At 45.7% G+C, this 27,296-nt stretch overlaps 1 protein-coding gene across 4 annotated transcripts in view; it reads right to left on the reverse strand.

The window, feature by feature from the left end:
- The window catches only part of SLC16A12 (solute carrier family 16 member 12), a 76,596-nt gene that overhangs the window by 36,639 nt on the left and 12,661 nt on the right, over window positions 1-27,296 (reverse strand). For 2 of the 4 annotated variants that reach the window (XM_042856834.2, XM_024107277.3), the window contains exon 2: window positions 20,193-20,442. The exons of 1 other annotated variant lie outside the window; for it this stretch is intronic. In XM_042856834.2, coding sequence (XP_042712768.2) covers window positions 20,193-20,284 — 92 coding nt within the window. In that variant the 5' untranslated portion in view covers window positions 20,285-20,442. Of the gene's footprint in view, window positions 1-16,079; window positions 16,266-20,192; window positions 20,443-27,296 lie in introns of all 4 variants that reach the window. One more of the 4 variants, XM_065552052.1, reaches the window with a different exon arrangement.

The raw sequence follows: 27,296 nt of genomic DNA on the forward strand, positions 1-27,296 counted from the left end.
TCAATACCAGACTGATTTCTTTGTGATATTTTCCCAAAACAACAGGACAATATACTTCTGTGTGCACGCAACTTTACCATCCACTAGGAACCAGCATAAACTTCTAGTAGGTCGCATCAAAGGCTCCTCTTTTCCAACAAGAATAAGGCCACATTTCATGAGAAATCTTTGAAACCTGAGTGTTATTTTAATTCTGTTTGTTGAACCTCTTTCAATAACATTTACTTTTCTTTGCCACATATACCAGCACTAATCTGAGTTATAACCAGAGCCTAAGAAAACTAGAATAACTCTATCTTTTCCTGCATTGAGTGAATGGATTTAGAGATTTTTCTGTAATAATTTCCAATCTCACTCCTGCTGTGGTAGGCATTATAGCAGAGACATATTTACTAAACAGAAAGGTGTCTTCCTTTGTTCTTACTCCATGTTCATTAACACCAAACTGCATTCACATGTGACCATGACTGTAATTGGCCAAATTCTGCCTTCAGATATATGTTTACAACTCCCATTAAAATCAATCAGAGTTGCATCCATGTACTTTAAGAGAGAATTTGGCTAATTGGTCTTAATTTTTTTCCCTTTGATTGAACCATTCCTGACCTGACTACTTCTTTACAACTCCAGTACAACCATAAGTACCATTACCTGCATCATTTAATAATAAGCAGCCAAAGTTCCAATACTGGTCTTTTAGGAGTTCAAGAGAAACTTCATTCAAGCATTTTAAAAGTTTGAAGTCTGATTCCCCTGGCTAATAATATGTCTTTCTATATACTCCAAATATTTTCATATATAGTTCAAAATGTATAACTTTATCACAAAACTCTTAGAAAATCTCAGACCTAGCTGGAGGGTGTGGTGTTTAGATGCTGCATGTGATTATTAGAACTGGGAGCACTGGCTGTTGGGAGTCTGAAAGGACAGGAAACAGGAAGGAGGGGGAGGAATTGAGGAGGCTGGGAGAGTTACAGAGTGTGCAGCTACAGCTTGGTAAAGAGATTTCCACTGTAAATAAAGTTCTGTTGAAGTTTGTTAATACCTTGCCTGGTGGATACAACAGAGGGCATGCAATATCTCTTTTGATTCCCTGAAGACTTTCCATAAAAGACACACACCTCTGCTTTCAGGACACTTCCATTTTCTTTCCTTGCGTATGCTCGGCTTTTTCAAATAACTCTTACAACGTAGATTCTTCAGATGTTCTCCAGAGTTGGTGTTAATTCAACAGCTCTGTAAATCTTTGGTATAAATTTAGGCCCTTTGTAAATATTTTACATTGCACAAAGTCATTCCAGCAATATGAGCAATAGCAGGAAGATTTCCTAGAATGGGGTTAATTAACAATAAGTTAATTTGAATATTATTTAAAATATTAAAAGTTGTGACCATAAATGTAGCTCTCAGAGAGGTACAGCAGGGATTCTGAAATGTGTTTCATTTCAATCATCCCATTTTATTAGGAAAGTGCTGGAAGCCTCATTACTGGCTCACTTTATAACTAGATTGGACAAAGCCAGGGAGACTATCTGGAACAACCCTACATTGGGAGAGGGAACACGCAAATCACCTAATAGTTATTTTCCATCTTTATGATAACGTTATGATTCAGATAGCTCCTTCTATACCTGCAGCACATCAGGCTGTGATCCTGTCTGATCTCACAAACAAAGATGAGTTGAACCTAGCTAGGAAACGTCGGGAAGACCACAGGAAACACATGCTACAGGAAGCAGGGTTGGAGACTCAGTAGCCTGCACACTGCCTTCTAAGGCAGTGCTGAATCAATGCCTCAGTGAGGTGATGAGTGCACAGCGTGACTGCATGGAGATGTCATATTTTGGATGAGATATAAAATTTTTGACCACTTGTGTCGTTAAAGATTCCATGGCATTTTTCACAAGAGTAGAGATATTCGCCCTGGTGACTTGGCCAGTTGCAGCTGAGTAATTTATATTCTGCTTACATAAAAATCTCCCTTATTTCAGTTGGTTAAAGTATTCTTCCCTTTCAGTAGTGCACTAGTGTCACTGTCTGCCATTGTAAAGTTACAGACTTCCACACTACAGGTAGCTGTATTTCAGTGGTGGGTGAAATGATTCGTAAACCATATGATTCCTCTAAATAGTTGTTCATTCTTTTAATAGAGTACTTGGAAATTCCAAGTTCTCTATCAGTCTGGAGTCTCTGGATTTAGTCAGAATCATATCTGTCCAAATAATACAATTACAATATATTCTTTTTGGCACCTTTTAATAGAGATTGGGTTTTTTTTCTGAGTTTTCCAAACAATGCAGGAAGGAAACATCACATTAAAATGGAAGGAAACAGGTTGAGATCAAAAGAAAATGTTCTTTTGTTTTCCTTAGAAAACAACCTCTGAACAAGAAGAACCTATTAGTCTGTAAGCACATTGTGAAACTAGGTAAAAATTTTGATCTGTTCACAAGTAAAAGCTTATTTTCTTGAAGAAATTATTTACCGTGAATCAAAGAACAGCTGACATGTCTGAAATAAATGGGCACATTCCCTATGCTCAATGTCCCAGTTTGTCTTGCTGAATAATTCATGTTTAAACTAGTTTCCCATTAAGCGTGTTTCTTTTTACTCTTAGGACATCTTTGAAGCTATAAGAAAACTGCCTCTCTAGTTTCCACTCCAGAGCAAACCCTGGAACAGCTGTGTGATTACAGAGAATCTGCAGCGACTTCCAGGCATGGTGCCGCTTGAGGCCAGCCCTATTGCAACCCAGGAGTACAGTTTCAATATTCATCTCCCTTAACCGCTGACTTTGTGATTGGTAGGAGAATTACATTCTTCATATGTTTCAATGTATGGATCTGTAACTACTGGGAAATACTGAAGAAATAATTGCACATGAAAACAGAGGATTAGCCCAACACTCAAAAACACTAGACCAGGTGCTAGCTAGGTGAGATGCACAGAACTAAAGAACTACAACAAAGAACTAAAGGATGTCCATGATGCTAAAATTAACTAGTACAAATGGAAGCCTGTGGTTTTATATAAAAAGAGATTGAGTCACATCAGAGCTAAGGAGACAGCAAACAGAGAGAAAGATGGCATCACGTTTTTTCTTTGATCGTTAGTAGCTATACTGAAACAGGAAAGAGAGCCATAAAAGAAAGGTTGAGCTAGCCAAAGAGAAGAAGATAGTGAGTCAATGAACTGTGAGGCAGCAATCTTGCAGATTAGAGAATCATTTTTTAAGAAGTGAAGGAATTAATAATAACAGAGCCTGTGAATGATGACATTTAAAGAGCCTGAAAAGACAAAGGGAGAGAGAGAGACAAAGACTGACTATCTATAAACCAATCTATGAATTTATCCATGAACCACTTACAGGAAAACTGCACAAAAATCTCTATATCTCCCTCCCATTAAACAATCCCCTACTTGCACAGTCATTTTGCCTATGGATTAGAAAATTTACAAGACAAAATACTTGACCAGGCAGGCATTTTAGAAAAGATTATAGAAATAAGTATCAGATGACAGCATATGAATGGTACTGTTCTCCCACAGGGTGTGGGACAATAACAAGGGTGTGCAGAAGTGGAGCAAGTACATCATCTTCCTGACACCCCGCTAGACTTGATCAGTGAGCCATTCTAAGGAGAAGTTGTCACTGGCTTGCCAGCCTGCACAATCACATGCCTAGCTGCTGGCAAATAACTGAACACATACCTCAGCTAAAGGAACTACCACTATGTCACCACCAGCGCCGGCTCCAGGGTTTTTGCCACCCAAAGCGGGAAAAAAAAAAAAAAAGCCGCAATAGCGATCTGCGGCGGCAATTCGGTGGAAGGTCCTTCGCTCCAAGTGGGAGTGAGGGACAGTCCGCCGAATTGCCGCTGAATAGCTGGATGTGCCGCCCCTCTCCAGAGTGGCCGCCCCAAGCACCTGCTTGGAGCAGGCCCTGGTCACCACAAAAAGTGGGAGTTTATTAATAGAATTTACAGATGGCAAAGTTGGGAGGTATTGCCAATACAGAGGAGGACTGGAATATCATACAAAAGAATAATAGAAATGGGATGAAATTTAATAATTTGAAGTGAAAGGTCATGAATTTAGAGATTAACAATAAGAATTTTTGCTATAAACTGGGGATTTATCAGTTGGAAGCAACAGAGGAGAAAGACCTGGTGTATTAATCAATCACAGGATGACTATGAGCCACCAACATGAAGCAGCCAATGCAATCCTAGGATTGCATTAGGCGAGGTATTTCCAGTAGAGCTAGGAAATGTTATTACCATTGTACAAGACATTGGTGGGACCTGATCTGGAATACTATGCGCAGTTCTGCTCTCCCATATTTTAAAAGTATGAATTCAAACTAATAGGGTGATCTGAGGAATGGAGAACCTGCTTTACAAGAGGAGACCTAAGGAGCTTGGCTTGCTTAGCCTAACCAAACAAAGGCTGAGGGGAGATGTGAGCGCTCTCTATAAATACATCAGAGAAATAAACACCATGGAGGGAGAGGAGTTATTTTAATTAAGTGCCAATGTTGGCACAAGAATAAATGGATATAAACTGCCATCAATAAGTTTAGGCTTGAAATTAGACAAAGTTTTCTAACGATCTGTGACATTCCTCTCTGGTGTTATCTGGACAGGTGATCTGCTAGGTCAGTCCAATCCTTGACTCTAGGAGCCAGCCTTACCCTGCTCTGCTGTGAGAACACCCATTCCTGGGCTGTTCATGCACAGCCTCTGGCATGTAAGCTGCTCCCAGCTACTTGCAACTGAATGACATTAACCAGTATCTTCGGTCCCAGACACAACCCTAAGAACCTCCATCTTGCAGTGTCCAGTTATGCTCGCTGGACGCTGCAAACTTATATGAGTTTGTCAATTTAACAAAGAAATTGATATGTACCAGGCTTGTTATCCCAAGGAGAGCCCCTGACATGCTTCAAACCAAACGCACTGCTTCAGGTAGAATAAACAAACATATTTATTCATTATAAAGATAGATTTTAAGTGATTATAAGTCAAAACATAAGTCAGATTTGGTCAAATAAAATAAAAGCAAAATGCATTCTAAGCTGCTCTTAACACTTTCAATGCCCTTATAAACCTAGATGCTTCTCACCACAGGCTGGCTGGTTGCTCTTCAGCCAGGCTCTCCCCTTTGATCAGCGCTTCAGTTGCTTGATTTAGTGGTGTCTGTAGATGTAGGTGGAAGAGAGAGGAAGAGCATGGCAAATGTCTCTCCCTTTTATCATGTCCTTTCTTCCCTCTTGGCTTTGCTCCCTCCCCGCCCCCACCCTCGCCCTCTACTTCAGAGGCAGGTGAGAATTACTGAGTCTCTCCAAACAAGGTTGAGCAATTCCCCTGGTGTGGCCTCATATAGGTGAGTCATGGGGGGAGGGATAGCTCAGTGGTTTGAGCATTGGCCTGCTAAACCCAGGATTGTGAGTTCAATCCTTGAAGGGGTCACTTAGGGATCTGGGGCAAAATCAGTACTTGGTCCTGCTAGTGAAGGCAGGGGGCTGGACTTGATGACCTTTCGGGGTCCCTTCCAGTTCTATGAGATAGGTATATCTCCATATATTGCATTATAGCTCCCTTGCTGGACAATGGCTGTTGATGGGTTGTTTGACACCCCGCCCAGGCATTGGTTACTTTCCTTGCTGTTGCCTCTGGGGAGCTAATATCTGGCTGATTCTCCCAATTTACAGCATGTTTTAGTGACAACCATACTACACAATTCTCATAACTTCATATGCATTAATGATATAGTTATATGGATAGAGAAATAACTTTCAGCAGATCATAACCTTTCCCCTGATACCTTACAAGGCATGCTTTATACATAAGATCACAATTATATGAAAATGAGGAATATGGGGGTTACAGCACACCCCCCCAAGGTATAGAATGTCACACCATCAGAGGAGTGAAGTTCTGGAACAGCCTTCCAAGGAGAGCAACAAATCTATCTTCTTTCAAGACTAAGCTTGATAAGTTTATGGAGGGAATGGTATGATGAGTGTTATATGGCTCGTCCATGACTGCTAGTAGCAAATATCTCCAATAGCTGAAGATGGGACATTAGATGGGAAGGGCTCTGAATTGCTACAGAGACTTCTTTCCCAGGTGTCTGGCTGGTGGGTCTCATCCATATGCTCAGGGTCTAACTGATCACCATATTTGGGGTCAGGAAGGAATTTTCCTCCAGGTCAGATCAGCACAGATCCTGGGGGGTTTTCACCTTCCTCTGCAAATGTGAGGCATGGGTCATCTGCTGTTTTGAACTAGAGTAAATGGTGGATTCTCTGTCATTTGAATTCTTTAAATAATGATTTGAGGACTTCAGTAACTCAGCCAGAGGTCAGGGGTCTAGTACAGGAGTGGATGAGCAAGGTTCTGTGGCCTGCCATATGCAAGAGATCAGACTAGATGATCATGATGTTCCTTCTGGCCTTAAAGTCTATGAGTCTATGAGAATTCTACAGCTAACTTTAACCCAGGTGGTTAGTCTAGTCCAGTGGTTCTCAAACTGTGGGTCAGGACCCCAAAGTGGATCGCGAACCCTTTTTAATGGGGTTGCCAGGGCTGGTGTTAGACTTGCTGGGGTCCAGGGCTGAAGCCGAAGCTTGAGCCCCACCGCCCTGGGCCAAAGCCTAAGGACTTCAGCCCGAGGTGTCGAGGCTCAGGTTATGTCTGGGGCTGAAGCCCTTGGGCTTCGGCTTTGGTCTTCCCACCCCGGGTAGTGGAGCGCAGCCTTTGGCTTTGTCTCCCTTCCCACTCCACCCCACCCAGGGTGGCAGGGCTCAGGCTGGCTCAGGCTTCGGTCCCTCCTCCTGGGGTCAGGTAGCAATTTTTGTTGTCAGAAGGGGTGCAATGAAGTTTGAGAACCCCAGTCTAGTCATTTGTCAATATATGTCAGCCTGTGAATAAGACGCATCAGTCTCTTCAGGGACTAAACAACCATCCCCTTATCCTATTATTCTACTCAGTCTAGTTAACTAGATTCCATTACCAATAACCCTTATTAAGTGAATCTATTTAACCTTAACCAGCTTATTACACAAGACATCAAGAGAAACAAGAATGATGCAGTATCAGAGGACAGAGATTCTAGCAGAAAAAAGTTTAGCTGTAAAAACATAAGATCACATTCTTAAAAATCAATTTTGTCTGATTTAGTTCAATTCTTCCCCTGAAATATGCAATGCTTCAGTGTTCTCTTCAGAAAATTCTCCTATTTATAAAAGTAAATTAATCCCATCAGAGAAACTATTACTATGTGATTTACGTGAGCAATCACGTGACTAAATTCTAAATACTGAATATCTGAAAAAGGACTCACTCTGGACAGTTTTCAGATAAGCCACGAGCACATATATTGTATGTTCATAACTGTTTGGCAAAAAATTATGAACAAACAAGTTAGTACGAATTCCAATCTGCTTGTGGACAATTCATGAACAGAAAACAAGGACAGATCCAATAAATACATTGTTCACAATGAATAGTTCATCCATCTCTGCTCTTATTTCTTGTCCAGTTAAGTGCAGCTTCAATTTCTTTCTCCGTCTCCCCCTTAATCCCCAACAATTTCTAACTGCCTTTCTTGTTCTGTCTGTGGAAAAATATTGTAGACATCTCTGGCTATGAACATTCTTTTGGAATCAAGTTCTTATTAGCTTGAAAGCCTCACCTGATTTATTATTAAAAAGTTCAACTGCAAATGAATTATGCATCACAATTTAGGCATGTTTTAAAAGCCTGTGGGCCATATTCTGCTCTCGGTTATGCACGTACATTGACCATCACCTACGTTACTGAATGCTGTTTGTGGAGATGTGGATTATTTGTGAACAGTTTAATTACAAGTTGAAGAGTCATTCCCAAGAGGCTATGCTTCAGGGCATCCTGGACTTTTGACCCAAATATGGCAATAAATAGAATGTCATGAGGACTGCACAACTACCAATACTCCTTGTCTTGTGTCTGTATGCTACATACAGTATGTATTTGTGTCTTTGAACAGCCAGCTCCTTGGGGCAAGGACTGTGTGTTTTGTGAGATTTCATTTGATATACTTCACTGGTTGTAAACTGCTACATTCATCTGTAAAAGAACTGCCTCCCATTCCTTCTGAGGCAAGTAACCTCCCTTTTTCTCTTTAAAATCGATCCTTAAAAATATACTCTATGTGTTTTACATTGTTGCACGAAACCTTCCGATGTTATTCTCCTTGACAGCATGTCTGCACCTTTGTGTACTTCAGTTTTAACTAATGTCTTAGAGCAGATTGCAGGGAACTGCTCTTTGATGTATTTGTAAAGTGCTTCATATGGTTACTGTATTCTATAAGTAATTGCAAAAGCTCTTGCTCCTTAACCAGTCTAACCAAATGGCAGTCCTATATTCCAGGTTATCCAAAGTGCCTCCTGGGATTTACTCTCTCAACAAAGCACAGGTTAGAAAGTAAAATCAATCCCCTAAGAAAGTCGTCTGGGATTCTGTCTTTAAGAATTTCCCATGTGAACGCTCTCATTTGGGAAGCATATTACTACTACCATCCGTATCTTGCTGGCAGACAATCAGATCCTGAAAACTATACCAGAAGGCACTTGGATGAAGGCTTCATTTCAGCACCAGTTGTGTGTGTTTGGGTATTTTTGCGCAAAGTGCAGCACAAACAAAAGCAGCATTATACAACCTGGCTCTATAGCAGCTCCCAAAAAATGACTATCCATCCACTAACTTCTCCAACAACCAACTAGCTGTGTTGAATTACTTGGTTAGTTCATTTTAACTTTGCTACTGCAGCAGGGTAAATAAAATTAAAACTAATAGGATAAAATCCAACCACAGGTAAAAGGTGAGAGAATGACTCCAAATAGCAGAGAGCTGGCTAGTGGTGGACCAGCAACCTACAATAACACTAAATTTGAGGTTCTCTCCTCCACCTCCACCCAACAGTGTCCCTGTATTGTTTCCACATCTGGATCCCTAAGCAACCTGGACTGATTATTTTTCAAACCCTGGGAGATTTATATTGTGCACTATTGGATTAAAGAATGTCATCCAAGGACACAGTGCTTGTTTCTACAGGAAACAGGCTCTTGCTTGTGTGCACAGTGATGTCTCTGTTGTGAAACTTTGTTGCCCTGCCAATTTACATCTCAGCCACATGCAAAAACCAAAACCAAATTGAGGCAACACAATTGTTCTCCAATAACATCCTGTTTTGAAGGCTGAGCATTTTCAGATTTTTAAGGTAGAAGACAGTGTCTGTGTGGCGTAATGACATACCGTGCATATTTTTGCTCTTTGAAGGTTTTTTTTCTCCAAGCTGCAATGCTGCATACAGTACATGCTTCACTTTGTCGGATTCATTACGCTCATCGAATTGTATTCTGTAGAGTCTCCATTTCCCCTTTTGGTTGCAAATATGAATGTGACCCAAGCATAATGAAATAGAGGGAAAGTGACTGAAATGATGTAGACAGGGAAATTAGCAAATTTAAGCCCCAGTTCAGCAGTAATATCTTCTTTCACATCATAAAACTGGGGCTTCCTGGGACCTCATATCAGTCCCTGATGTGCAGAAGTTGCTTATTTTTGTATGAATCAGGCCCTTGCAGAGTAGAATTGCTGCTCAGACTCTCGCTCAGCTAGGTTTCATTTCATTTCACGTGTCTTCACAGAGGGATTATTTTAAACCTCTATCGCCACTTAAAAACATAGATGTGTTTTTGCCAGCCAGTATACGGATGTGATTTGTTTTTATTTACATTACGCCATGGGTGTACGTGGCACATCACAGGCTTCTTAGCCAAGAAGAGACTGCAATTCTAATAAAAAACATAACACAATGACAAAACATAGCCTGAACTGAAATGAGGAGCACTGTAGGCTGAGGTGGGGAAGAGGGGGAGGGGAGGGTCTGGAAGATACTGCTTATGGAAGTAAAGCTTCTCCCCAAAGAGCAAACTGGATTGGTTGAGTAGATCAGGCAGCTCAGACAGGATGACCTTTCTTTGGTGGATTCATTTTAAAGGGTTTATGGAAGAAATGTATTTTAAGAAGTGGTTTCTATGAGAGCAAGGTGGCCAGCTGGTGGGAAAGTTCTCCAGGCATATGATGCAAGATGAAAGATGGGCAGATGAGAGTGCTTTGTCATCCAAATGAAAACATGTCTTCTGGAAAATCAGAAAGTTTACAGACAGAAAGAAGTGTTAATACAAACTGGTCTGGTCTACACAAATGATAGCAGAGGAGGAGGAACAGAGAAAACTAAAATCAGCACAGTCTCAAATTGGAATATCTCAGGGAATCAGTTCCCTGAGCTTTGAGAAAAGCCATTACACTGCAAACTGAAAAGTTATTGAAAAGATTGTGATTGAAAAGATGGTTCTTTGGTCTCATTAAACTCAGCATTGTTAATGTATAAGGCACCGATTATTTCACGGAGGTCACAGAAGTCACGGATTCCGTGACTTTCCATGACCTCCGTGACTTCCGCAGTGGCTGGTGCAGCTGACTTCAGGGCCACCTGGGGCCAGCTGCTCGGGTGCCCCATGGCCAGCCACACTGGCCACTGCTGGAGCGACCCTGGGCCAGCTGCTCCAGCAGTCCCCAGGACCAGCCGCACCAGCCACTGCTCGGGAAGCCACTGGCAGCTTGCTTCAGGGATTGCCCAAGCAGCGGCCGGTGCGGCTGGTCCCACGGACCGCCCAAGCAGCAGTCCTGGGAGCGGCCCTAGGGAAGGCCAAACCAGCAGTCCCAGGGCCCACCCCAGAGCCAGCCACAATGGCTGCTGCTTGGGCGGCCCTGGGCAGCTGGTCCCTGGAACTGTGCGAGCAGCAGACAGTGCGGCTGGTTTGCTGCTTGGGTGGCCCTTGTCAGCTGGTCCCAGGGACCGTATGAGCAGCGGACAGTGCAGCTGGCTGGTCCTGGGGGTGCCCTGGGGACCGTCCGAGCAGCAGCAGGATCTGGGCGGCTGGAGCAGCCCCAGGGACACCTTGAGGCCATTTGGAGACCGGTCCCCAGGAGCAGCAGCTGGGGGGCAGTCAACCCCCAACACTGCAGCAGGGCCACCCAGCAGGGGACCCCTGGAGCAGCAAGGACCCAGAAGTAGAGATTTAGTCACCAATATTTTTGGTAAAAGTCATGGACAGGTCACAAGCAATAAATAAAAATTCACGATCTGTGACCTGTCCATGACTTTTATCAAAAATATCGGTGACTAAATCTTAGCCTTATTGATGCATTTAAAAAACTTGTAATTGTTTATTTATTATCCACAGTGCACTAGGCTCTTCACAGACAAGAATGAATATAAGCTCCTGGCCCATGGAGGTTACAGTCTAACTATATGAAGGGCGGGATCGAATAGCCAGCAAGTGACTGAGTGGTGACACTGGCACATGCCTTGACAGTTAAACCATTTTGGCATTGGGATTTTTTTCTTAGTATTTAAGTTTTCCTGTCACCTATTTGGTTACTGATTCCTGGAGGGGCAGGCTAAGGTTACAGGCCTTTAGGAAGAAGCATGTTTAAGGAGAGACTTCAAGCAGGCACACAAGCACACCTGCAGAGTTCCAATACACGCTGGGGAATAGCATTCCAGGGAATGCCAGAGCAGCACACTGGGGGTTTAAGGACAGGTGCAGGCCAGGAGAGTCACCATTGAGATCATGCTTACACCGAGGGGCTCAATAGTTCCTTGGCCCCTGACCAGAGCTGGAAATTTGGCCTGGACACCCCTCTGTCAGGACAGAGTTGTGGCTGGGTTAAAATTGAGTGGTGGTGTGACCTTGTGTGCCAGGTCGCAATGCCACTTATGCAAATTTGGACTGGCCGCCTATCCAGAACTGTGACCTCATGCATCAAGTCACAATGCCACTCCCTCAGATCTGGTCCAGCTTCCCCTTCCTCAGGATGCATGCAGGTTGAATTGAAACAAGATTTAAATGATGTAAAATTCCAACTTCTGGCCCCGAGCTGCACTTTCGCAGTATGTCTACACTTTGTCAGGATGATCTTCATAGCACTTAATTGTACATAACTTTAAAAATCCAGAGGCAATATAGCACATGCCACAGCAAACACCAGTGATAAATGGTACAGCTGAAGGGAACCAAACTTAAAATACCTCAGTGTTATTTTAGACCTTGATTCATCTCTCAGTGACAGTGGGTTTACATCGTTTTACATCATTGACTTAAATGGACTTACTCCTGTTTACACCAATACAAGTTAAAGAAGAGTTAGACCCTAAAACTACACTTTCCATCAACCTGAGAATCTGTTTTATCATACACATTTACATATTCTCCCCCATAAAAATATAGCTTCCTTTAGTCTATTAATTCATCTAAGTGTACTAAATCTGTTTCCCCAGAGAGAGATTAATAAAAACACAGTTCCTTGTGTACATCTCTCTGCTTCTTTCTTTTCTACAACTTATTAAGATGGAGTTCAGAATAAAACCAATAAAAATCACCTCACAATAAAATAACAGAAAAAGGAGACAAGAAAAGGAAAATATTCCAACAGTAAAAGACAGGTAACATCACTGACTCAAAATGACTCTAACAAACTCTTCAGTTACCATCCTCTAAGTTCATTATTTCACCTTCTACTTCATCAAGTAGTTAAATGTGAGAGTTTATAGAAGGGAGGCACAGACAAATAATTATGACACATACGAGGGAAAAAAATGAAAACCTTGTTTGGTTTGTTACAAGTGCTTAGGAGCAGAAGAGCAGAGTACACCACTTTAGAGAGAACCTTGCAAACAAGACAGCTCAGTGCACAGGCTTTGCAGCCAAAGTAAACTCTTAAATGGCATCATTTACTTCATGACAGGTAACTGACCAGGTTTAACAGGGATAAACAAACTGATTCTAATAAAGTCACACACATCTGGTGATCTCATTCTCCACAGCAACTCTACAACTCTCAGCTGCAGGGCAGGTCTGGCTCGGGGAAGAGGCTTTTGAGACTCCAACAGTAGGCTCATCTTTTGGCTAAGTTATCTTGCTGTTGACTAAGATTTACTGCCTCTGAAGTTTGCAGGTAATGAGTGCCGGATTTGGCCTCGACTATTGAAGGAGAGAGTATTAGAGGTTCTTCCTAGCTATATTTGAGTTTTGCAAGGCACCGTAACATGCAGCCTGAGCAATCTGATCTCAGGGATCAATCACTGTATTATCTAGAGACCATATGGTAACTGAATATGCACGGAGTTTGTTCTACAGGGCATCAACCCCTTCCCAGTGAAATAAAAATTGGGGATATGTCTTGCTACTCCAAAATGAAGAATAACCCTAAATACAAGGAGTTTTTTTTATACCCATTACTTTGATACTAGAGCACAGCTCCTAAAGGATTAATATGACCTCTAGATGTGGTCAGATGGGTCCTACAAAGGGAAATTTTAGGCTGCTTCTTTTGTTTTATTGGTAAGGGGCCAATGCCTGCATTCCTTACCTAATCTTCACTAGAACATAACTCTCATGGAAGTCAATGGGCTACTGCTAATGCTGCTGTTAGTGCTATCTTTTGTAAAGAGGGCAGGGAAGAGTGGGGACGGGGAAGCAGAGAGAAGTGGATGCTGCACCCCCCCTCTCCCTGAGTGGTGCAGCAGCCATCTGTGCTCCTGAGAGCTCCAGAAGTATTGTGTCTCCCTGCAGCAATATGCATCCCAGAGCTGCTGCTGGGCTGGGTGGTCCTGTACTCCAACCTACAATGCAAAGCTGTGGCTATCTACTATCCAGCCCAAGGAAATTTTTGCCATAGTGAAGGCTGTGTAAGAACTGCAGACTTTTACCCAAGATCCCCAGCAGAAGCCATTTATATTACATAGAGGGCAGTAAAATGCACCAAACCTTAGACCATGAGATCACAGCCCTAATTAAAATTGAAGGGGAATAAATATTGGCCAACACCAGCTGGGTCACCACATTCAGCTGCGCCTGAAATCCTGCACGCTCAAAACTGATCATGGTAGGCAATTCAGAAAAAGAATTTGGCAGCTGCTTCCAAATCCAGTTTGAATTGATATGTGACCCTAGCAACAATGGGACTCCCACCATAGCAAAGGGAGATCATGCTTTTGAGAAGAGCTCTACACCTTTGGGATTGGATAATCCAAGTGAAAAAAACCCTACTCCAGGGATGAAAGATGAAGCCAACGAGGTTTGTGGATCTATAACTTGTTTTTAAATATTCATTCTTGTTTAAGTTTCTTTATATAGGAAACAAGGAGATGTGAAATATGTGTACCATTTCTTTAAATGGGTTTCCGGGTCTCCAAACAACTGGGTTCCAGGAATTTTTAAGATGAAACTGCAGTGATGAAGAGCTGGGGAGACTGAGTAACTTTAGGGAAAATACTGGCATCTTTATTCTAATACAATTTCTCATTTCATGTAGAAGACAGCAAATCAGTGGTTCTTTACCACTGTCTCAGGACTTTAACAGCAAGTAACTGTAATTCAGAACTTTCCCCATATGAGTATCAAATTCAGTTCCTGTTAGAAAAATATAGTAGGGATGACAAGAGGTCTCTTGAACTTAAATGAAATAGTAAGAAGTGGCATAGTTTTTATGCTCACTGTAAATTGCCCCTACTGTACAGTATATCTCTCGATCTCTGAGAATAATGAAGTATAGCAGTGTTTTTTTTATTGATACCCACACAGAACAACACAGAAATGTCTTTTGATGTAAATGTTTTGTAAGATGCTACAGCAGGATCATCATGTAGAAAGAATATATGTATCAGGCCGGGATGGGAATAGGAATTTTAAAATACTGATATAAAAGCAACACACTTTTATTCCAGTCGGGAACCATTCACAGTGTAACATATGGGAATGTTACACTGTGTGCACTTTGAGTATTCTGTGAATGTGCTGTTAAAGTTTTACATACTCTAAAAGTATTATGCAACTAGCCATGTTTTCATTTAGAAGCACAGTCAAGGAGATTGAAAACTCAGTGGGCACGGCAGCTTCCAAAATCTAAGCAGTATACATTGTGACTAGGTAACTTTGCCTACTTTTAACTACTGTGTATGCTGAGAGGCATCTCAGCATGCTTTACAAAAAGAGCATTGGTTATTATCTGGACACACTACACTCCTGGAGCTTTACAATTCCACTTGACTGGCAGAATGCATTCCAGTGAATAACATTCAGTTCCTATCAATACAAAGATCCCTTCCTGTATGACAGGTGTGATTGTAAAGCTCCCATACGGCAAAAAGAACGGTACAGTAAATGTCTCCTGAAATTGATTACAATTATCACCAAATACCAGTAAAGTAAAATCAATGAGGACAAACATCTGCCAAATATACATAAAAGTGCATGCCTTCTTTTTGTGTGTGGTCACCATGGCTGCACACACCTACCTGTTAACTGCATGCCCAAATGATCATATGAGGATGTTTGAGCATTCAGTTACTTTTTGTTTCATGCAAGTGCAGTAACCACACACATAATTGAAGAAGGCAGTTCCCTGTGCATACCTAAAACATTTGAAAATCTCTCCCTACAGGCTCGATCTAAAGGATTTCAGCATTTGGCCCAGCCTTCACAGTCATTAAAACTGTATTTTTTTTAAAGCCATTTGTTAGGTAAAGGTATGAACACTCAACCCCCAAAGCTGGACAAAATACTCTGTTTTCAAGCTTTTCCTCCCTGAATTTTTGTAGCTAAACCAATTTTGACAAAGCTTTGTAAAATAAAAATGCACTCTCTTCCATTGAGATATTTTATTTCATGCCATTTCCCAGTCTTAATTTAAAGCAAAAGTTAATGAGTGAGTTTTAAAGTGCTAAAAATGGAGGCTTCTAAAGAAAATACTGACATATCCTCAGTTAAAATGATGTTGCCACATGCTCTCATAGGTAAAGACAAAGTAAAAGATAAAATAGAACAGAAAGGAAAAATAGGGTATGAAATAGGGCTTGGTCTACACTACCCCCCCTAATTCGAACTAAGGTACGCAACTTCAGCTACGTGAATAACGTAGCTGAAGTTCGAAGTACCTTATTTCGAATTAGTTCAAACTTACCTTGGTCCACACTCGGCAGGCAGGCTCCCCCGTCGACTCCGCGGTACTCCTCTCGGCGAGCTGGAGTACCGCAGTCGACGGCGAGCACTTCCGGGTTCGACTTATCGCGTCCAGACTAGACGCGATAAGTCGAACCCAGAAGTTCGATTTCCAGCCGTCGAACTTGCCGGTAAGTGTAGCCAAGGCCTAGAATAGTGGAGAAAAAGTAATGAATGGATAAAACTACGGACTATTTTTGTGAAAGATTTCATTATAATGATTGTTACATTAATAACAATATTATCTACAATAAAGGCATAACAGACCTCTTTTGAGCAAAATGTAATCCTGCTACACTTCATTAAGTTTCATGTTTTCCCTGTAATTTCCCAGCATTAAAGGAAACGTTATTTCACTGACTCTGCAGGAACAGACATACAACAACAAATAGAATGTGGCTGCTCCAACTAGCTTGTTAATCCGATAAAATCAACAGTCAAAAGGTTATCACGCAAACGTACTTGAATTCACCCAAAATGTTTCATTAAGAGTCTACATTCTTGGAAATTAAACAAGTTTAAAAGTAAGTGAAACAAAAAGCATTAGTTCAGCCAAGACTCATTATCAGTATAAGACTTATAAAGTATATTTTGCTTTTTTGGTTTCTAGTTGAATTATCAAGCATGTACTAATTTATAGAGATACAAACAAATAATTGTTTAAAAACTTTATAGTGTAGGTAGGTTTGAAGGTATTTGCATATTTATATTACTTCATACTTATGGGTTGGCTCAGCCCAGCAAGATGCTGATACCGCTAGCACTGAGGACCTCCCAGAAGGCACTCAACACAATTGAGCCCTGTCTCAGTCGCCATTTTTATTTTTATGGTTTTAATATCCCTTTAAAAGAATATGGGCCACATTTAGCAATCCTTCATCACAAAATTACTTCCATTGATTTAAATGGGACTACTTCTATAAGTAAAGACTATGTGCATCACTAAGGTTTTGCATGATCAAGTCTTAGGTAATGAACTGACAGAAAGACAATTAATCCTCTCTGCACATATTACATACTACAAAGGCATAGCTCATGCTGCAAATGCTCCAATGTTCATTCTTATATTTGAAATAATTATTTCCAACAGAATTTGGAACAGGTATAGTTGTACAGGTATCCCAAGGAATAAGAGAATTACATTCTGTGATACCATCTGGGAATTTGGACAGTTAAAGCATTTTTTTGATTGTATCACTCATGGTTAATCATACTGATCCATTATAAACTGAAAAATTGAAAACAAATATGTTTTTAAGATCAATCAACCACAGTTCTGTGGTTGGAAACCACAAAAGTAGAGGGAATCTGAAGACCATTCACTTAAAATATTGGTTAAGAAACTCATGTGATTCAAACTATTGAACTACATGACAGAGCTTTTATGTAAGTTTGCCTTATTATACAATCAGCAACAAAAATGTAAATATTGTGGAGCTGGTCAAAAAAATGGGACTCAAATGACTTGGTGTGTGTGTGAAAGTTCCATCCCACTTTTCCAGTTGAATTTTTTTGAATTTTGAAATGTTTCTACTAGCTCCACAGCTAACTAGAAAATGGAATGAATTTTTCATACACTTTTTTATGAAATATATGCTCGTTTTAGTACAAAATTTTCAAAGTTCACGGTTTTTAATAAGCTGTAAAATAATCACATTTATAATTTTATACTACTCTGCAGCAAACTATTTCCATATATGCAGGGCTAAATATAGGTCTACCACAACACACTGTCTCTTTAAAATCTCATCTCCAATACACTTACAGGAAGAGTGTTTGACAGACAAGCACAGAATGCCAGCTTGTGGTACCTCTGACTCTCACACATTGAGTTAATACCACTGAAGTTGACAGGGTACCTGTGGAGGACAATGCTACTCGATGTGAGTAACACAGCACAGCCTGGCTCCAAAGCAGCAACCCTCTTCCCACTGAATTCACTAGGCATTTTGCCTTTGAACTCAAGGGGAGAAAGCCGGACTCTGCCCTGTAACAGTTTTGCAAAGTGCATTTTTGAAATTATTTCCTGTTGAAATTCTTCCTAGCTGGTAAAGTCTAACTTCTTAGATCTAAATCCTGACATCCCTTTGTCTCAAAATAATGCTCTTTGGGTTGCTTTGGTTCCTGTACTTTGCAAGCAGGCAGAGAACAAGGCTGCACTTTGCTCTGGGAGACCCCTGCCCATGTCCCCTCCAGTCACCTCTCTACCTCACCTTGCCCAGGTAACAACACCACATCCTTGTTCCGAGACTGTTAAAACAACTAAGGAAAAGCCACTTTCCCCAGGAAATTTCCTAGCTGATTTAACTAGAGGAGCATTTGGAAATCTTGTTGCCATTGGCCAGGGGCAGTGAGTTAGATGGGCCCTTGGTGCCCATGTCCCAGCAAATTCAGGCCACGGGGGCCCAGCTCCACCAATGTTTGGGGCCGGGTCTCTCCCCCTGCCCCCGCCTGCTGCCCCATGCGCCTTCCCCAGCCCCAGCTGCCACCCACGCGCGCCTCCCCCAGAGTGTCCCTGCCTGCACCCTGGGCAGCGGGCGGCTGCCTTGCTGCTCCTCACTGCGCTCCCTTGCTGGTCAGCCACAAAAGGGAGTGGTGCTGCAGCAGGCTGAGGCAGTGGCACAGCCACCGCCTGCAGAGGGGAGGAGGCGCACACGTGATGGCAGCCCTCCTGGCACCCACCACAGTGGAGGCGAGGGGGCTTCCTGGACCTGAGAGGGGCCCCGCACCTAGGAGCAATGCAGTGATGGTGCCGGATGAGGGTGCTGCTGAGGGTGGACGGAGGGGCCCCTCCCCTGGAGCTTGCTGCTGACGATGGGGAGAGGGTTGGGGGGACTGTGGAGTCCTCCTCTCTGGTTCCAGCTCCGAGGCAGCCTGCCTGCACCCCAAACTCCTCATCCCCAGCCCCGCCCCAAAGCCCACACTGCCAGCCCTGAGCCCCCTCCTGCACTGTGAACCCCTTATCCCTGGCCCCACCCTGCAGCCCTCACCCCTGCACCTCAACCCTCTGCCCCAGTCCTGAGGCCCTCACACCCCAAACCCTCCTCCCCCACACCGCAACCCTCTGCCCCACCCCTGAGCCCCCCCACATCCCAAACCCTCATCCCCCCACACTACAACCCTCTGCCCCAGCCCTCCCACACCCCAAACCCTCATCCCCCCACACTGCAACCCTCTGCCCACCCTCCCACACCCCAAACCCTCATCCCCCCACACCGCAACCCTCTGCCCCAGCTCTGAGCCCCCCCACACCCCAAACTGCAATCGTCTGCCCTGAGCCCCCTCCTGCACCATGAACCCCTTATCCCCAGCCCCACCTCAGAGCCTGCACTCCCAGCCAGAGTCATCGTCTCCCCCACCCCACATTGTGCAATATAGGGAAACTGTTAATCCAGTCCGTGTTCACATTAGTTTGAAAAATATATATCGGCTTACAAGGCAGGTGTGTGTGTTGGGGTGGGGGAACTTGGACCCATGCTGGGCACCCCCAAAAATTATACAAACCTGCCACCCCTGCCATTGGCTGCCGTTGCACCTTGGATGTCTGTCTGCTCCTGCTAAGGGACTGGCTGCCTCACAACATGAACAGGGGTGGTAGGGCAAGAGAGAGAAACTCTCTTGTCATTATATACAAGCAACAATTCCGTTGAATTCCTTCCCCCAATCATACCGGCCCTTTCCCCCCACCACAACCCTCAGCACACACCCTGTTGCCCCCACATAATCCCCAACACTCTCACACACATTCACTTTTCCCCTCGCCCAGTAGGGTCCTGGCCCATGACTAGGGCCGGTAGGTGCTATTGCAATCCCAATAATAATGCATCCCCCCCCCTTAACTCCACAGGTCTTTCCTCCGCTGCAGCCCCCCCTTAACACCCCGGATCCCTTTCCATCTCCTATCGCACCCCAATGCTCCCCCAAGGACCCGCACCCTCTCCTCCTCCACTATCCCGCTGCCCCCCTCGCACCCAAACTCACCTACCGCTTAGCGCTATCACCGCCCCCGCCTAGCCAGCCCTGACGAGCTGCAACCCCGGTTCAGTCTCGGCCCCGGGGATCCGGAGGCGCTTACCTCGCGTGTGGCGCCGCCGGGTGACTGGGCTGCAGCTTCGCCCCGCACGCTCCGAGACCCGTGTGGAAGAGGTGGTCAGGTCCGGGGCACATACAGACTCCTCCTAGGGCTGCCCGGGGCGTTCAACTTCTGCTCGTGCCGATCCGCCGTGCGCTAGGCGCAGCCAAGTTACAGTGAAATCCTCGCCCCTAGCTCACTGGCCTCGGATTACACCAACTCCCCTGGCCTCGGCTTACTTCCCATGGGGCACCTGAAACCACAAGGATTTAATACAAACCGGGCTGAAAAGAGCTAAATCTGATCTGGATTGCCTCCAAGTGGGCTGCGGGAGAGAGCTTTGTGGAACGAGAGGCCAGTGTGTTAGTTTTTGCTTCCGGCATGATGTGTTCTCTTTGATTCAATTAAATACTCGGATCTTAAAAAATTAACCACCAAAGCCTGTAAATGCGTATCTTTCAAAAGTACTTTAGGCATCACTTTAAGCATCTTATAAAGTATCGGAGAAATTGCTGTGGATTTTAAGATCGAAAATCTGGCCAGATGAGCTGGCTGGATACAGCTTTATTCACAATAACGTTCCTCACTTTACAACTGTCAACTGCATTAGTCCAGGGAAAGGCAGTGTCTGTCTGAAATGCAAGGTGCTCCTTATTTCAACTCGGTATTTGACAAAGAATTCTGGGAAGTATTTAGTTAAATCTATGCCACAGTAGAAATAGTAGGATAAACCCAGCACCTTTCCCAACACTGAACTTCACTCACAATTATCCCAAGTTGATGCTAATATTTGGTTAAGACAGGCTCGCCATAGTACCTGTTGTCCAGTCAAGGGGAGCTGCTAGAGACAGGTGGGAGCAAAACCAAACAGAAAGTTGAGATTAATTTGGGGAAGTGAATTATGCCTGGACTGTCCAGGACTTGTCTAGGCTAAGATTTATGGAGTGATGTTACCCGTTTTATCTCAGCCATTTTAGCATGGGTTAAAGCAATGTTCCTTGTTTACACTAGTCTTCAAAAATGTATTATATGTGCCAACATCACATATTGAATCTAGTCTAAACAAGGCCTGTATTCAGCACAATAAAGTCCTGTCTTCTGGGGCAAAAAAGTGTTTTTCAATCCAATTTCCTCAGATGAGTTATCTTAACTCAATTAAGATATCCTTTAACTCTTAGACTTTACCTGCTAGGAAGAGTTAAACTTCTTAGATCTAAATCCTGACATCTTTGTCTCAAAATAATGCTCTTTGGATTCCTTTGGTTCCTGCACGTTGCAAGCAGGCAGAGAACAAGGCTGCACTTTGCTGCACTGAAGCCTAACAACCAGCTCTAAATACTCTAAAGGTGCATCCACACTAACAAAACAAAACAAAAAAGTGGAGGGGAACAGGTTACTGTGTACTAGATAATGCATGATAAAATCCTAGAGTGGGCAAGGCAAGTGTAATTTATGCATGGGTCAGAGATAAATACCAGTGGGGAGCTGAGGGTTTACCTCAGCACCTGCTAAGGTAGGAAAACCTACAAACTGAGGTGTCCACATTAGGAAATTACCACATTAGTGAATGTGGTAAAAAAGACACCAGGTGCTAAAACTACCTGAGGGGAAAAAGTCTCCTTATTTGTCCATCTAGCCACAGCCTCGGAGGCTATTGTGCCTTTCTCATATTTTTTTAAACCCTCTGACTCTTGACAGATGAATTAGGTGTGTTTTTTTAAATTACTTTAGCTCAGTCAAATTAATTTAACAGGATTAACAAGCCTCTTTGGTCTTCATGAGCATTAAGGGCATGTCTACACTGCAGGTGAGAACAAGCCCTCGCAGCCAAGGTCCACAAACACACGCAAGTGCTCCAGAAATAGCTGCGTAGATGTTGTGGCCGGGGGTGGAGCGCGGACTCTGAAGCCTGGAGCAGGATGGGGAAGGACTTAAGAGTCCAAGTCACAAGATTAAAGCAACATTTACACAGCTATTTTTAGGGTGCTAGTGCAAGTCTATGGCCTGCACTGGGAGGCTCATTCCCACATGCAGTGTAGACATACCCTAAGAGGGCTTCTTAGTTAATTCAATCGAGCTAATACAATTAGAAACATACCCTTTTTGCCCATCAAGACAGAGCCTATAGACAACCTTTGAACTTATCTCTTACTAACAGTAACTCCAGACTTTCCTTTAACTCACTTAAGGAAAAAAAAAAGACAGTTACCTTTTCCGTAACTGGTGTTCTTCGAGATGTGTTGCTCCTGTCTATTCCACAGTAGGTGTGCATGCTCGCCACATGCACCGGTGCCGGAAGTTTTTCCCCTAGCAGTACTCGTAGGAGAGCGCCCCTAGTGACCCCTGGAGTGACTCCTCCATGACGCGGTATAAGAGGTGCTGCGCGCTCCCCCCACCCACAGTTCCTTCTTGCCAGACAACTCCGACGGAGGGGAAGAAGGGTGGGTGTGGAATAGATATGAGCAACACATCTCGAAGAACATCAGTTACGGAAAAGGTAACTGTCTTTTCTTCGTCAAGTGATTGCTCATGTGTATTCCACAGTAAGTGATGCCAAGCTATATCTGTTGGAGGTGGGTAGGAGTTCACAAATTCTCGGGATGCAGCACAGCCCTGCCGAACCCAGCGTCCTCCCTGGTTAGGGAGACAATTGCATAATGCAAGGTGAAAGTGTGAACATATGACTACATGATGTGATCCAGTTGGAGAGCCGCTGAATGGAAATCGGCCAACCCTTCATGCGTTCGGCCGAGGCGATGAACAGTTGCGAGGACTTTCTGAATGGTTTTGTCCGCTCCAGGTAGAAAGCCAGAGCCCCTCTCACATCCAGCGTATGGAGGCGGCGCTCCTTACTGGATGCATGGGGCTTGGGGCAGAGGACCGGCAGGAAAATGTCCTGACCCATGTAGTAGGAGGAGACCACCTTCAGGAGGAACGAAGGATGTGGGTGGAGGTGGACCTTATCCTTATGGGACACCGTGTACGGGGGCTCAGAGGTCAGGGCCCTGAGTTCCGAGACCTGTCTAGCTGATGTGATCACTACCAGAAAGTCTACCTTCCACAAGAGGTGCGACCAGGAGCATGTAACTAGCAGCTCAAACGGGGGGACCTGTGAGGCGGGCCAACACCAGATTCAGGTCCCAATGTGGGATTGGGGGTCTGACATACGGGAAGAGACGATCCAATCCCTTAAGGAATCAGCCAGTCATAGCATGGGAGAATACCGTGTGGCCCTGCACCGGTGGGTGGAAGGCCGATATGGCCGCCAAGTGCACCTTGACGGACAAGGGCACCAGGCCCTGGGCCCTAAGGTGAAGGAGGTAGTCCAGAATGAGCTGGATCAGGGCAGCCACGGGGGAAATGCTCCGCTCATCCGCCCATTGGAAGAATTGAGACCACTTTGCCAAGTAGGCTCGACACGTGGAGGGCCGCCTGCTTTCCAAGAGGATGCACTGGACCCCCTCTGAGCACGTCCTCTCCTCCCGGCCTAACCATTGAGCAGCCATGCCGTGAGATGGTGTGCGGCTAGGTTGTGGTGGAGGAGGTGGCCCTGGTCCTGGGAGAGCAGGTCCGGGCGGGACGGCAACGGCCATGGCGGGGCGACTGCCAGGCTCGTGAGGGTCCCGTACCAATGCTGCCTGGGCCATGCTGGGGCAATCAGTAGGACCCGGGCCCTGTCTGCCTTTATCTTTTCCAAGACCTTACCTATCAGTGGGAATGGGGGGGAAGGCATAGAGAAACCGGCCTGACCAGGACAGGAGGAAGGCATCAGAAATAGCACCCCATTCCAGCCCCCCCTTGGAGCAGAACCGGGGACAGCGATGGTTCTGCCGAGTCGCAAACAGGTCCACCTGGGGAGTTCCCCACTCTTGGAAAAGTCTGTACACCACCTCTGGGTAAAGAGACCACTCGTGCTAAGAGGAGAAGTCCCTGCTCAAGCGATCCGCCTGCAAGTTCCAGGTGCCTGGTAGGTGGTAGGCCTGTAGGCAAATGTTGTGGACTATACAGCCTGAGGGCTTCCAGACAGATGGCAGAGGATCGGGCCCCGCCTTGCCTGTTGATGTAAAACATCGAGGCCATGTTGTCCATGAAAACCCTGACCTCCCGCCCCTTCAAGTGCGAACGGAAGGCCATGCATGCCAGCTGCACTGCCCTGAGCTCATTGATGTGGAGGGCCAGGTCCTGCACAGACCACAGACCTTGGGTCTGAACGTTCCCCACATGGACTCCCCATCCCAGGTCCGAAGCATTGGACACCAGTTCCATCGATGGGGGCCTGCCTCTGAATGGGACCCCGTGGAGCATGTTCCCCAGGGAGGACCACCATCGTAGGGAGGCGATCACTGGTTAGGGCACAGTGAGGACTTTGTTGATCCTGTCTCTGGCCTGGGAGAACTCCGAGGCCAACCAGAGCTGGAGGGGCCTCATCCTGAGTCTGGCGTGGCAGACCACATACATGCACACCGACATGTGACCCAAGAGCTGGAGGCATGCTCTGGCTGTTGTCACTGGAAACCTTGTGACAGTGTCAATGAGCCCTTTCAGGGTCTCGAACATGTCCTGAGGGAGGGAGGCTCTGGCCGACGTGGTGTCCAGGACCGCCCCGATAAACTCTATGTGGTGTACCAGGACTAACATGGACTTTGTGTCGTTTACCAACAGGCCCAAAGTGGCACATGTGGACAGAAGGAGCACCACGTGATCCCACACCTGCGATCTGGGGGGCTGCCCTTGACCAGCCAGTCATCCAGATAGGGGAAGATCTGGACACCCCCCCGGCGCCTGAGGTAGGCCGCCACCACCAACATACACTTTGTAAATACCCTGGGGGAGTGGACAGGCTAAATGGGAGGACCGTAAATTTGTAGTTCTCCTGCCCAACCGTGAAAGTATCAAGGGGAAGTGTCTGTTCCCCTCAAATATATGGATGTGGAAGTACGCATCCTGCAGATCGAGGGCAGAGTACTAGTCCCCGGGATCCAGGGAGGAGATGATGGAGGCCAGGGAGACCATGCGGAACTTGAGCTTCACCATGTACTGGTTCAGACCTCTCAGGTCCAGGATGGGCCTGAGCCCCCCTTTGGCCTTTGGGATAAGGAAATAGCGGGAGTAGTACCCCTTGCCTTTGAACTCCCCGGGTACCGCTTCCACCGCTCCTAGGCCTAGGAGCCGCCACACCTCCTGCTCCAGCAGAGCGAGGGGTCCCCCAGGAGGGACGGGAGCAGAGGGTGATTGGGCGGGGTGGAGGTAAACTGGAGGGTGTAACCTCCAGAGATGGTGTTACCTCCAGAGATGGTGTTGAGGACCCATCGGTCCGAGGTCAGACGTGACCACTCCGGGAGGAAAGCACACAACCGGTTGGAGAAGGGAAGCTTTATTGTGGGTGAATTCCTGATGAGAACTGGCAGGGCGTCCCCGGGCGTACTGTCAAAACTGCTGTTTCTCTGCCTGTTTGCCTGGGGGGCAGGCCGAGACTGCCTCTGCAGGCATTTCTTATAGTCCCGTGACTTTTTATAAGTGGGCTCATATTTAGAGTGCGAGGCCTGGCCGGGAGCCTGCTGCAGCTTAAACTTAGGTTTAGCCGGAGCCAGAACATAGAGGTCCAGAGTCTGAAGCGTCATGTGGGAGTCTTTCAGGCCACGAAGTTTTATATCAGTTTGTTCCGCAAACAGGGCTTTGCTGTCAAACTGGAGGTCCTGCAAGGAGCTCTGCGCCTCACTGAACAGCCCAGAGAGCAGGAGCCACAACACCCTTCTCATGGACACCGCGAAGGCCATGGACCGCGTGTCTGTGTCCGCCGCATCCGCCACTGCCTGTAGGGTTGCCCTGGCCGCTGCTATACCCTCCTCCACCAGTGCTTTGAACTCCTTCCTCTCACGCTTCTGGAGGAAGACCTCGAACTTGGGCAAAGAGCCCCACAGGTTGAACTCATACCGGCCCAGGAGAGCCTGATGGTTCGTTACCCGTAACTGGAAGCTCGAGGATGAATAAATTTTTCTTCCAAATGAGTCCAGCCTCTTTGACTCTTTATTTTTCAGAGTAGGGGCTTGTTGTCCCTGCCGCTCCCTGTGGTAGACCAACTCAATCACCAGGGAATTAGGAGCAGGGTGGGTGTATAGGTATTCATGCCCCTTGGTGGGCACAAAATACTTGCGTTCTGCTCTCTTAAAGATGGATGCCAATGAGGCTGGGGTTTGCCACAGGGCATTTGAAATTTTCGCCACCCTTCGTGGAGCAGCAAGGCCACCCTGCCTGGTACCAAGGTGGACAGTACGTTAAACAGGGAGTCCGAGGGCTCCTCCACCTCCTCTGCCTGGAGGTTGAAGCTTGATGCCACCCTTTTTAATTGTTCTTGGTGGGCCTTAGAATCCTCCCTCCGGGTCCATAATTGCCTCATCAGGGGAGGGCGAGGAAGCCAGCGCCGTACTTTGCCTGTCCACCAGCACCAGAGGGGCCACCACCTGGTCGGTCTCCGGGCACAGTGCCGAGGTTGTACGTCCCACCGACTCCTTCCTTGGAGGCCGGGAGAGGGAGGCCATTGGCCCTTCTGAGGCTCCGGCCACCGAGCAAACCCCCACCGGGGGCTGCGTCAGGGCCCACGGTGCCCACTGGTACCATTGTGCCGGCCACGGGGCCCAGTGCCACTGCACCTGATGTGGCACCAGGGGAGTGGGCTGCTCAGCCTGGCTGGCCTGACCCATCGATGGATGGCTACAAAGGGAGGCCAGGCTGATATATGACCTGCCACTGTCCCTGGACTGGAAGGAGTGGTGGCCCCGGGAGTGGTGCCGACCCTGAGACCTCGATCTCAACGTGGAGGACTGGTACCATCGGTACTGCTGCTCGGCGATCGGCTCCAACGGGCGGATCCACGACAGGGACTCGCCGGCGATCGACACCCAGGGCTGCGGGAGCAGTGCCGTGAGATGAGTTTCACCCAAACAGCATAAACAGTCCGCATGCAGATGACTCACTGGAATCGGGCACCTACAAGTGTCGCACGACTTAAAACCTCCCGACACCGGTACACGTGGCGAGCACGCACACCTACTGTGGAATACACATGAGCAATCACTCGAAGAAGAACATCAACTACTTCACTCAATA

This window comes from Chrysemys picta, chromosome 7 (genome assembly GCF_011386835.1).
Source record: "Chrysemys picta bellii isolate R12L10 chromosome 7, ASM1138683v2, whole genome shotgun sequence".
NCBI lineage: Eukaryota > Metazoa > Chordata > Testudines > Emydidae > Chrysemys > Chrysemys picta.